Raw genomic sequence first — 12,307 nt, forward strand, 5'->3', positions numbered from 1 at the left:
GTAACTGTTTCATACGCCCATCTTATACTATATTAGTGAAAGCACTGTATGTTTGCCTGCCTGCCTGGATGTCCGGTGTCCCTAGGGGAAATCTCATTGGTCCCTTGGCCCGCCCGCCCCCGCACACCTCTCATTGGCCTGAGGCGGAGTGACGGGCCAAAGGACACACAGGGACACACACACACACAGGGACACACACACACACACACACACACACACAGGGGGACACACACACACACAGTGACAGACACACGGGGACAGGGACAGGGACACAGTGACAGACACACACACACAGTGACACACACACACACACACACACAGTGACAGACACACACACAATGACAGACACACACACAGTGACACACACACACACACACACACACTGTTACATACATTAGCGGGGCTCACAGTTAGCAGCACCCGCGCGCACCTCCTCCTCTCCCCGTGTCTCCCGCGCTTTCACCCCGACCCCCCCCCTCCCCCGGCGCAGCTACATTCAGCGGGACACACACACACACACTATTATTACCCCTTCAGCACCCCCCCCCCACCCCCCACCCAGTGTCAGCGGCCGTGCGAGACCCCCCCGTCTATATCTCCCACCTCTCCCCCCCCCCCCACACATATACATGCCCCCCCCTCCCCGGCGCTACAACTCACCCCTCCCCGGCGGGGAACAGCCAGTGGCCAGGCAGGCTGCCTCGCGGCGCCGAGTGCCCAAGATGGCGGCGCCCGGGACACAGCGGGGGAGCGGCCACAACACGCTGCCTCCCGCCTCAGATCCACGTGGGACCTGCCGGATGGGTGAGTGAGCGGCCTTCACCTCCCCTCTACCCCCCCTTCACCTCCCCTCCACCCCCCCTTCACCTCCCCTCCACCCCCCCTCCCCTCCAGTGTCAGTGTCTCCCCGATGCCCCCCGGCGCCGCTACAGTCAGCGGGGGAGCGAGCGAGCGCCCGGGACACAGCGGGAGAGTGGCCACAACACTCTGCCTCCCGCCTCAGATCCACGTGGGACCTGCCGGACGGGTGAGTGAGCGGCCTTCACCTCCCCTCACCCCCCATCACCTCCCTCACCCCCTTTCACCTCCCCTCACTCCACGTCTCCCTTCCACCCCCCTTCACCTCCCCCCCTTCACCTCCCCTCCACCCCCCCCTTCACCTCCCTCCACCCCCCCCCCCCTTCACCTCCCTTCCACCCCCCCCTTCACCTCCCTTCCACCCCCCCCCTTCACCTCCTTCCACTCCCCCCCCTTCACCCCCCCTTCACCTCCCCTCCACCCCCCCCTCCACCCCCCCACCTTCACCTCCCCTCCACCCCCCCTTCACCTCCCCTCCACCCCCCTTCACCTCCCCTTCCCACCGCCTCCCCCCTTCCCACCGCCTCCCCCCCCTTCCCACCGGCCTCCCCCTCCCCTCTCCCACCGCCTCCCCCTCCACCGCCTCCCCCCCCCTTCCCACCGCCTCCCCTCCACCTTCCCACCGCCTCCCCCCCCCTTCCCACCGCCCCCCCCCCTTCCCACCGCCTCCCCCCCCCCTTCCCACCGCCTCCCAGCCCCCCTTCCCATCGCCTCCCAGCCCCCCTTCCCACCGCCTCCCCCCACCCCTTCCCACCGCCTCCCCCCCCCTTCCCACCGCCTCCCCCCCCTTCCCACCGCCTCCCCCCCCTTCCCACTGCCTCCCCCCCCTTCCCACCGCCTCCCACCCCCCCCTTCCCACCGCCTCCCACCCCCCCTTCCACCGCCTCCCCACCCCCCCTTCCCACCGCCTCCCCCCCCCCCCTTCCCACCGCCTCCCCCCCCCTTCCCACCGCCTCCCTCCCCCCTTCCCACCACCTCCCACCCCCCGCCATCCCACCGCCTCCCACCCCCCGCCTTCCCACCTCCTCCCACCCCCCGCCTTCCCACCTCCTCCCACCCCCCGCCTTCCCACCGCCTCTCCACCCCCGCCTTCCCATCTCCTCCCCCTTCCCACCTCCTCCCCCTTCCCACCTCCTCCCCCTTCCCACCACCTCACCCCTCCCACCCCTTCCCACCACCTCCCCCCCTTTCCACCACCTCCCCCCCTTCCCACCACCTCCCCCCCTTCCCACCACCTCCCCCCCCTTCCCACCACCTCCCCCCCTTCCCACCACCTCCACCCTCCCTCCTTCCCACCACCTCCCCCCCTTCCCACCACCTCCCCCCTCCTCCCCCTTCCCACCACCTCCCCCCTCCTCCCCCTTCCCACCACCTTCCCCTCCTCCCCCTTCCCACCACCTTCCCCCCTCCTCCCCCTTCCCACCACATCCCCCCTTCTCTCCCTTTCCACCACCTTCCCCCTCCTCCTCCTTCCCACCACCTCCCCCCTTCCCACCACCTCCCCCCTTCTCCCCCTTCCCACCTCCTCCCCCTTCCCACCACTTCTCCCCTCCCCCCCCCGCTCCCCTTCCCCCCCCCCCCGCTCCCCCCTCCGCTCCCTCCCCCCCTCCGCTCCCTTCCACCCCCCCCCCCTCCGCTCCTCTTCCCCCCCCCTCCACCTCTTCCTTCCCCCTTCTCCTCCCCACCCCTCCCACCTCTTCCCCCCTCCTCTACCCTCCCCCTCCTCTACCCCTCCTCCTAACCCTCCCCCCCTCCTCTAACCCTTCCCCCCCTCCTCTACCCTTCCCCCCCCTCCTCTAACCTTCCCCCCCCTCCTCTAACCCTTCCCCCCCCTCCTCTAACCCTTCCCCCCCTCCTCCTCTACCCTTCCCCCCTCCTCCACCCCTTGCCCCCCTCTTCCACCCCCTCCTCCCCTTCCCGCCTCCCTTCGCCTTCATGCCCGCCTTACCGCCTCCCCACCCCCGCCTCTGCCTTTCACCCGCCCTTACTCCGGCCGGCCTCTGCCTTTCACCCACCGCCTCACAGCCGCTGCACGCACTCAACAGACACCCGCCACACTCGACACATACCTGCCGCCACACACACCTGCTGCCTCCCGCCCCTACGCACCGACATCACTGACCCACCGCCTCACACCCTAGCAGGACCCCCACTCACAGACAGCACTCACAACCCACGCGCCAGCCGCCGCCTCACACCCTTGCAGGACCCCCACTCACAGACAGCACTTACAACCCACGCGCCACCCGCCGCCTCACACCCTAGCAGGACACACGACTCAGATTTTTACATCACTTATGGCACCAAAATATACATTGTACTGTGGTGTGGTTACAATAAACTATTTTTATACAACATCGTATTACATTTTCTTCCATCTTTCTTTTCAATATTATTATCCAACCTTTACAACAAACAGTCACCTATTGTTCCACGATTTATAAATAATACTACCTATTACGCATTTACATCCCGGGCAACGCCGGGTCTCTCAGCTAGTAATATATATTTTCTTTAACTGTGCACGCAATGTCTTGTATATAATGTATCCCCTGCTCATTATGTAACTGTATTTGTAACCATGTATTATTTGTCTTACTCTGTGCCCAGGACATACTTGAAAACGAGAGGTAACTCTCAATGTATTACTTCCTGGTAAAATATTTTATAAATAAATAAATAATACCATATATCTGTGAGTATTATTGAGACATAAACGTTTCTGCCAAAAACTTGAATGCTGAAATGTATCATCTTGGAAAAAGATATAAGGGCAAATTACCTTTATCAGGGGGTTATTTAATATACCAACCCTAAATGAATGTACAAAGCTGAATGCCACTACACTTATTTCTGCTATTAATGCAGGTACCGGGTAATATGTAGATTTTAAGCTGTTCTGGGCTTGGGATGAGGATAAGGTAATCCTGTATAAACCTTTATTATAGTTCATTATAGTTGGTGCACACTTCTGTAGAAATGGTCAGCATTGTGTGATAAGAGGGTCAATAATAGCTGATAAGCTAATTGTGTGGCGTCCTATCATTTTACAGTATGCGGCATGTTATCCTGTACGAATTGTACATGTTCAGTGTGGTCATTAGTAGACCTATATGTGTATGGTGGCCCCATTGTGGTGGTGGAATGTTTGGTGTTTCGCATAGCAAAACTCAACAATTGCAGTCACTGTTGGGGCATCTGGCTTTTGCAGGGAGGGTAATGCCTTTGGGAAGGGAGTTCTGCGGGCATTTGGTAGCAACCTCCACAGGGGTATGTAGGCTGAGAACCACATGGTCATCCTATGTATGGCCATGGGAGGAGTGGTTAGCCTTGGGGCAGGAGCTGGGGGACATGGATTTAGAAGAAGCGAGGGTGGAGGCACTGGTGACTTTCGCTGTTTCTGAAAAATGAAAAAGTTTTCTCACCTAGTATGGCTGGCCTTTCATTTCGAGAAATAAAATATGGTGTATGGGGGTACAGCTTGGTGGCGCTATGACGATGTGTTCCTCCGGCAAAGGATGGCGGTGCAGGCTCATATTTCATGGGGGTGTAAGGACATGGACCTTTGGCTGTCTATGATGATGCCCCAGAGGCCGTCTTCCTTTCAGCAGACAGCGGCGTCTCGCAGTCCTCCGGGCTGGCGTCTGGGGCAGAACCCGGGTTCTGCTGGTTATTTAATCAGGGCCAATGTAAATTTGGGGCAGGATGCAAGTTTCCGGCGTGATGCAATGGTGTCCATCCTGCTTCTAAATGTGGTAGGAAAGTTTGGTTCGGTATCTTAGGCTTTGTCCACAGTAGGACGCGCTAGCTTCCGCGCTCCTCCCCGGCGTCACGCTTGCAAAACAAACTTGTTTGTATTGCAAAGCACCGCTCTCCCTGTAGCGCATGCGCACTATGCAATATTACATTGCCGTCCTAGTGATTGTTTCGGCACGAGCTACGTAGCTCGCGCAGTAGCCTGCACTATGGACGAAGCCTAACTCTGCAGAGTGGGGTAACGATGCCTTTGACTCTCAGATTATCCAGATCGGGTGACTGCTAGGACAATCTACACCCTCCGGTTTAGGAGAGTTTAGAGTGAGCCTTGGAGTGGTGGGGTCGGCTAGGCCAGTATTAGGGTTAAAATGTCCTGGGTTTTGCCAGGCAAGCCAGTAAGGCCTAATTATACTCGGGGGGGGGAGGGGGGGAATAAACTCCAGGTGTCTTAAGTAAAAAAGTAGCAGTTCTGTCTGTATTATAAGTACGTTAATATTTGTCAATTAAATTGTTACGGCGTCCTCCCCCCACCCCCCCTTCTCCCCCTCTACACACACACACACACATCCATAATAAAGAGAACACAAGCTGAAACAATTCATGGAAGTGAGGTACAACTACAAACAAGAACAAAGCAGTGCTGTATATTAGAGGAATAAAGATGCAGATGGGCAGCATTCACAATTACGTGGGTTTATTGTGAGGGATCAACATTTCAGCTCCCTCTGGGTCCTTTGTCAACATACAAACAAGTAGTGATATATATACTGTACAGAAAATGCCAGAAAAACCTGCCAAGCGAGAAAAAACATCCCTAATTACCTCCCCCTGTGTCATCTGAAGATGAATAGTCATAATGCTGGAGGTTGAGAGCTGGAATAGAAGGAACACTCTACTGAGGTACCAACCATGAGACGCCCTTCTGGATCTCAGAGTGAGCACGGGTATCGGAGGCAGGGTTCTGGAGGACCGCCTTTGGAAGCAGATACATTGGATCAGTCAACTTACCGAGGGATACCATGGAGAATAAAATAACACACGTGAAATAAAATAACAAGGAACATGCAACAACGTAACACGTGGTATGTACGTTAGTCCACCAATGAGCGTCCATGATGGTTACTTTCAAAGCAGATTGGGTTGAGGAAATGGATCACGTACCTTTACAGTACTGTCATGGTCCATTGACCAATGTGTCAATAACGTCTATACGCACTGTCATTACATTGATATATTACCCTGTGCCGGTTCTGAGCTATACATATAAAAACATAAATGACATACGGTGCCCACCGTAAAATAGCTTTATCGGATTAACGTTTGCACACGCTAACAGCGTCACAGGAGTTTAGATCTCATTCACCAGGACGGTGACTCATGCCAGAAAATCCTGGAAGCGAGGAGAGGAGCCGAGGCAAAGGAAAATACTGACATTTCCCAGTGTCTGCCTGTGACGTGGGTAAAGCGGGCGCACGTAGGTGAATGTGCTGAATATTGGGCACATTTAAAGAAAATTTCAACATTGGCAAAAGAAAGGGAAACGTTACAATCTCACGCACGGATTAAAACGCACCCCAAAAAACTGTAATTTGTAGCAATTTGCTGGAAAATTCTCTTCCTTTCCAAAGAATCGGGGACTGCACTAGTAAGTGGTATTAAGGCTTGGCGTGATTGGGGCGGTAAGGTGTCTTATGACAACCCCGCTTAACCTTTTCAGGGCAGGGGGTCTGGCAGCACCATTGTGCCACCGCACCCCCAGGAACGTCCGTATCACGCTCCTGGAGCGGCTGGTCACTGGATACAGGAAATAGAAGTGGAGGAAGCTCGCCCCCTAAAAAACGAGCCTTGGCAACTGGCGTACCCAGTAATGTCACAAGCGCCACTGGCGGTACCAGCGCCAATGCCGTACCAAGAACAACACAAGGGCACTGGGAAGGTTAGCACGCGTGGTCCTGTACGTCGGGTGTAAGGGAGTCGGCACACTCCTTGTCGCACTCGTGCACGTTGGAAGATTTTGGGAACGTGTGCATTTTTGCTAATACGGGCAGAGGCATATTCAGATATCTGTACATGGAACCAGTGTCAGCCCCTGGGGACTTGTAGGCATGTCACTATCTCCGGCTGTCTCACTGCAAATTAAAGTGCAAGCTCTTAGGAGCATGGTGGATTGTGCCCAATGAATGCCACGTACAGAGCCACGTACTCTGCCTGCACTACATTAGCCCAGTACCCTTTTTTTTTTGGTACCAGGGGGTTTCCTGCCACAGATTGTCAGCGAAGGAGTTAAGGAAGGTTTATGTTTAAAGAGAATTAACAATGTAAATATCGGGCATTTCCCCCACAGCCCCAGAGAAGGGTATGCTCCATTGGGTGTCAGGATGGCATGACTTGTGCTGAGGAAGCAATGACAGTTTTGACCATTAGAGGGCGCTTGCTATGTAAACATTGTGCAGATAAGGTGGGGGTTGGGGGGAGTGCTGGCCGGCGAGGGAATATATTATAACCGGTCCCAGCTGGGTTAAACAAACCCATTGTCTCTGATTATTGATGGGAGCGAGCTCATCGTGTTATTATTGTTCTGACGTGCATCACCTGGATTCAATGTCTTTCTGAAATATGTTTTTATTGTACGTTTTACATGTAAAGGGGACAGTATACTTACGTGTCTGTTGCCACGCTTGTGAGACCGTCATAAATACTGTAAGAGACCTGCGCACACAGGTGTACTCCGCGGGACCGATCTGGGGGAAATGAAACATGGCTTTATTCCGCCTGTCACTTTAACGAGCATTTTAAGGCAAAACGTAATACAAAGAAACAAACACCTATCCCTGTGTAAGGGCTAACTTCCCCAGTCCCTACCTGCAAGGCTGGGGGGGTGGGGAAAGGCCCTTACCAGCCTATCCCCCCAAAGTCTCAAGCGGTACGTCAAAAGCAGGTGGCCCCTCAGGTCAGTTCCTGGGTCTGGTGTCCGTGTGTATTGATCTCAGCACAGCCTTTGTGCTCAAGACCAGTATCTCCTCTGTCCGCCCAGTGTGTCTGTGCTAAGGAGTCTCTGGGTCGGTCCCCAGCAGGGTTTTTTTTTTACCCTTCTCTGATTACCCAGGTGGAGCTGGTTAATTGACTTGCTTCAATTAACCAGCTCTCTGCTTTATTGTCAGACTACTAGAGGCGGCTTTATTTAAACAGGGATAAGCCCCCATTAAAAAATATGTTAACTAAATAAAATACAAATCTTCTACCCGTGTGACCTTATTTGTGGCATTTTGTGTAATAAAGATGGTGCTATAATGAACCCCCCCCCCCCCAAATCTTAATATATTGCAATATACTTCAATATTTGTAAAATTAAGTTAGAGAAAGTAGAGAAGATCAGGGAGCAAGTAATCCAGCAACGCCACTCTACCATAACAATGGCGAACCGATACATCGCCTTAATATGCCAGATGGCAGCAATAGAAGTGATGCCTTGGGACAAGGACAGACTTGGGAGTTTCTACATCAAGGTTTTGATAAGGGATTGTCAGAATTCCCTGAGAGTCCAACCACCCACCTTATCGTTACACTGTAGGAAATCCATTGTTAACCAAAAAGTTTGTCCGGTTAATCATTAAGACAACTGGAAGGCGGCCTAAAATTAGACCACCTCTTTGGAACTTAAACCTTGTTTTAGAGGTACTACAAATTTCTTCGTTAACGCCATGACAGCCACTAGCGTTAAAATGGCTTTGCTTGAAAGCAATATTTGTGACCGTGTGACGGTAAGGGGGTAACCAGGTTATACAATAAAGGTTAAGCCCATCTGGTTACCCCTGAAATATGTGGGTCCCTGGCAGCTACCTAGCACCATAAGCCAGGGGCCATGTAATGTAACCTGCACAAGTTAGTGACCCCTGCTTTTCTACTTTTCATGTTCCCTTTGCCCCAGATTCATGAAACTTTCTGAGTGTAAGTTTTAGGTGGGATATTTGGGTAGAAATGTGATTGTTTTGCTTGCAGGAGTTACCGGTAGTTCCCTAATTCTCCCCGGTGAGCAGGCATGATTTGCTGGTACGCGGGTTCAATTTCACCAGTGTCCCCCAGACTCCTGGTTTTCGAGCCCAGATATCCCAGTCCTGTTTCCCTCACAGATATGCGTCTCCCCAATGCATATCTTGTATTAAACCATATTTTTATTGTGTTGGTGCATTTACTATAAATGTCTATTCAGTCAGCCCGGGCATCCCCATAGGTGCCGGGAAGTCTGGATAGACATCGGAGTTCAAAGAGGAGACGGGATGTTGAGAGGTGTCGGGGTGCCAAGTTGCCGGGGCAGGGCGGAGTGCTTGGTCCGGAGAACAGAGACTCCCTGCGGGGAGGACACTCTGGTCTGCCAGACTCAGTGGAGCCTGTCCAGTAGGTGGCAATGGGTTGACTGGAGGAAGCCGCAGAATGTCGTCACGTTTCCCATTGGTCAATCCGTATGTCCCGTCTACGGGGCATCCCGAGCCGGCTTGGCACGCCCCCTCCCCTGATGTCAGCCAAAGGACGAGCCCCTATTCCTATTGGTTAGTGGGAGGGAATTCCCACACTGTGATTGGTCGCTCCTCCTTCCTCCATGCTGAAGATAGAACAGCGGAGTGTATGTAAGGAGGAAGCCGACTCAGAACCAGACCATCTAGTGACTTGTGTCGATGAAAATAGGGCGGGCTTTTCAAACTTGCTCTTGTCACGAATTTCAGAGCAACCGGCTTCAATTTGAAGCTAGGAAAGTCTGCCTCGCAGAGACCAAGTCAGGCATCAGGACCAAGTTCTGAGAATTGAACGTAGCCACCGCGGCTAGGATCTTAACCCCAAAAGAGGACCAGGAAGCTCAGATGTATATCCCGGTCAGGGTAAGCCTTCCGGAGCAGGCGCCCTGTACCTATTTGAGCCTAGATTTCACCCCCAGATCCCAAGTAAGTGTGTATTTTGTCTGTATTTTGTGTATTCATTGTGATTACGCGTGTTTACCCGAATAAACTTCAATTTGTTCTACTACCTTGTTTTGCCTAGTGAATGATCCTGGTATAAATTTGTAAAAAGTCCTGGTCTCCTGTGACAGACCGCTATTACATCTACACAACGAGTTAGTGAGCTGGGGGAATTATCTTGCCATCCAAAATAATTTCGTAACACCTCAATAAAAAATAGTCATGAGGACTGTTCCATCTTTTCATCCAGTAGTTTCAATTTACCATTGAAACCAGGAAACAGTGCCATCTTTTTGTCCTAATCCAAGGAGTGACTTGGATGTTGTAAAAGCATTGAAAATGTATCTCCAAAGAACAGAAGATGTTAGGTAGTCCTGAAGCCTCCATAGCCAGATGGATCAGAACAACTTTCCAAGAATTATACCAGCTCGACAATCATAAAGTTCCAGAATCACTTAAGGTCCATTCCACTAGAGCAATGCAGCACCATCCGAGCCACCTGGTCATCAGTGCATGTTTGCTAAACATTATCAACTGGACTTGCTGGTCTCTTTTCGGTAATTACTACTAAGAGAAGTTTTACTTACCAAGAAATTCAGTTCTCATAGTATCTCCATGATGGTGCATCTTTGGTTCCCATCCTAGGCCAGTTGTCTCTATTTACCTTCTTCTTTTTTGTTGTTCTATGTTTATATTCTAAGCTTGTCTAGACGTACAAGTGAGGACATAGGAGAGACAGCCACCTTGTACAGTCCTATTCAGTCAGCTGAGTTGTAATCCTACCTCTGGATCTGAGTGACCTAATACCCTATTGTGATGAACAGTCAAAGACTACAAAACATTTATTGGAACACCCTCCTACTGTCTCTGTACGTTCTTCCTACTTACCACTTAGATTGTAAGCTCTTCGGGGCAGGGTCTCCTTTTCCTAATGTTATTTTTATGTCTATAGCGCTTATTCCCATTATGTGTTCTATTATTAGGTCACGTGTATTACTGCTGCGAAATGCTACGTACATAGATGGCGCCATATAAATAAAGATATTCTGTGCACACATATAATACACACACTTGGTTATTTATTGTGACTAATGTTACCTAGCATATCCAGCCGCTTGATGCAGCAAATCTATTAATAGACACTATGTTAAAGCTGATTATTAAATATGCCTCGAATAGCTGTCCCTCTATTGTTCCATATACCCACTCCCCTTATTGTGGGACATTTAACCTATTAAAAGTCCTCGCTGTTCATGTATGCTATTAGTCCTAGGAGGGACAGTCTCTTTAAAGAAACACATGCTAAATGCATTTTATTAAAGTCATTATTAAGGGGAAACCTACAGTTCGCTGCTTAACTCCAAGTCCCTTTTCAGCACCTTTTGCAATTTATGGTTCAACACGTAATCCTAGTTTTTCTTTTCTTTGTACCATTTCTAGTCCTGAGAGCCCAACCCCCCCACAAAGGGCTACTAAAATATTGTGTTGGTTTGACTGGAACCATGTGGTGACCCAGAAGGCCTAAATATCAATGTGTTTTGCTCTTGAACCTTCGACGCTTTGCAGGTGTTATGTCCGAGTTATTTAGACCAAGGGAGCTGAAGGTAGGGCAGCGATGGGTGTTGGGTGCCCCAATCTGCTCTCTGCTTTTCCAACGTGCAGATTAGATTGGTCGGTAGAATTGCAATCTCTCTCTCTCTCTTCATGGCCACTATTTTCCTTTCAAGGTCAACCCTGTCAGCAAGTAGGACAAAGCAGAACAAGTTTCCCATGTATGCCATGTGTGAACCAGTACGGAGACAGCTGATTGACCGTAGCCCTAGTACTGTTACATAATAATGTCAAACCTCATGGTTTAATTGGGAGTTCTGTTGGGGTGAGACCTTCTGGTCACAATGTAGATCCAGCAGCCCTGAACATGGCCCTTTGTCTCTCTGATTTGTAGGTTACGGGACTGAGCCTCACTGGAGGCCGGGATCAGCTGGTGGTGCTTCACACTCAGAAATACAATGACATGGCCTTCTGCCTTCACAAGATGGATCCGCTCAATGAGAGCCGTGTTGGAGAGCTGGTCGGGACTATGGTGGATCACTTCAAATCGTGAGTGCCCAGCAATGTCTGGTGTTATGTCTGTCTCTACACACCATAGCTTTTTACCAGACCAAGAAGAGAGGTTTTCACAAGTGTTCTAGTACAATGATTCTCAACCTTGTCTTCCGGCTCTCAGCAAATCCAGGTTTTTGATGCATTTGACCAATAGACCATGGATTCTCAAACTCTTGTCCCAAGCTTTCTACATATATTGTGTATATGTTTAGAATTGCTTTGAGTCTGGGGATTTTCTATCACACCTGCAAGATGATTTTTAGATGTGGATCCATTCTTTTTTAGATGTGTTATAATCCATAATATGGATTATTATGTAGAAGTCATCTACTTTACTCTACTCTCTAATATAGAACAGCCACCTACTCTACTCTCTAATATAGAACAGTCACCTACTCTAATCTCTAATATAGAACAGTCGCCTACTCTACTCTCTAATATAGAACAGTCATGTACTCTACTTTCTAATATAGAACAGTCATCTACTCTACGCTCTAATATAGAATAGTCATCTACTCTACACTCTAATATAGAATAGTCATCTACTCTACACTCTAATATAGAACAGTCACCTACTCTACGCTCTAATATAGATCAGTCACCTACTCTACTCTCTAATATAGAACAGTCACCTA

General features: G+C 51.0%; 1 protein-coding gene across 8 annotated transcripts in view; it reads left to right on the top strand.

The window, feature by feature from the left end:
* Positions 1-12,307, top strand: part of MYO1G (myosin IG) — a 351,169-nt gene that overhangs the window by 272,322 nt on the left and 66,540 nt on the right. For all 8 annotated transcript variants that reach the window (XM_075588141.1, XM_075588138.1, XM_075588137.1 and 5 more), the window contains one exon: positions 11,512-11,666. In XM_075588141.1, the coding sequence (XP_075444256.1) occupies positions 11,512-11,666 (155 nt within the window). The remainder of the gene's footprint in view (positions 1-11,511; positions 11,667-12,307) is intronic.

This window comes from Ascaphus truei, chromosome 2, assembly GCF_040206685.1.
Source record: "Ascaphus truei isolate aAscTru1 chromosome 2, aAscTru1.hap1, whole genome shotgun sequence".
Taxonomy (NCBI): Eukaryota; Metazoa; Chordata; class Amphibia; order Anura; family Ascaphidae; genus Ascaphus; species Ascaphus truei.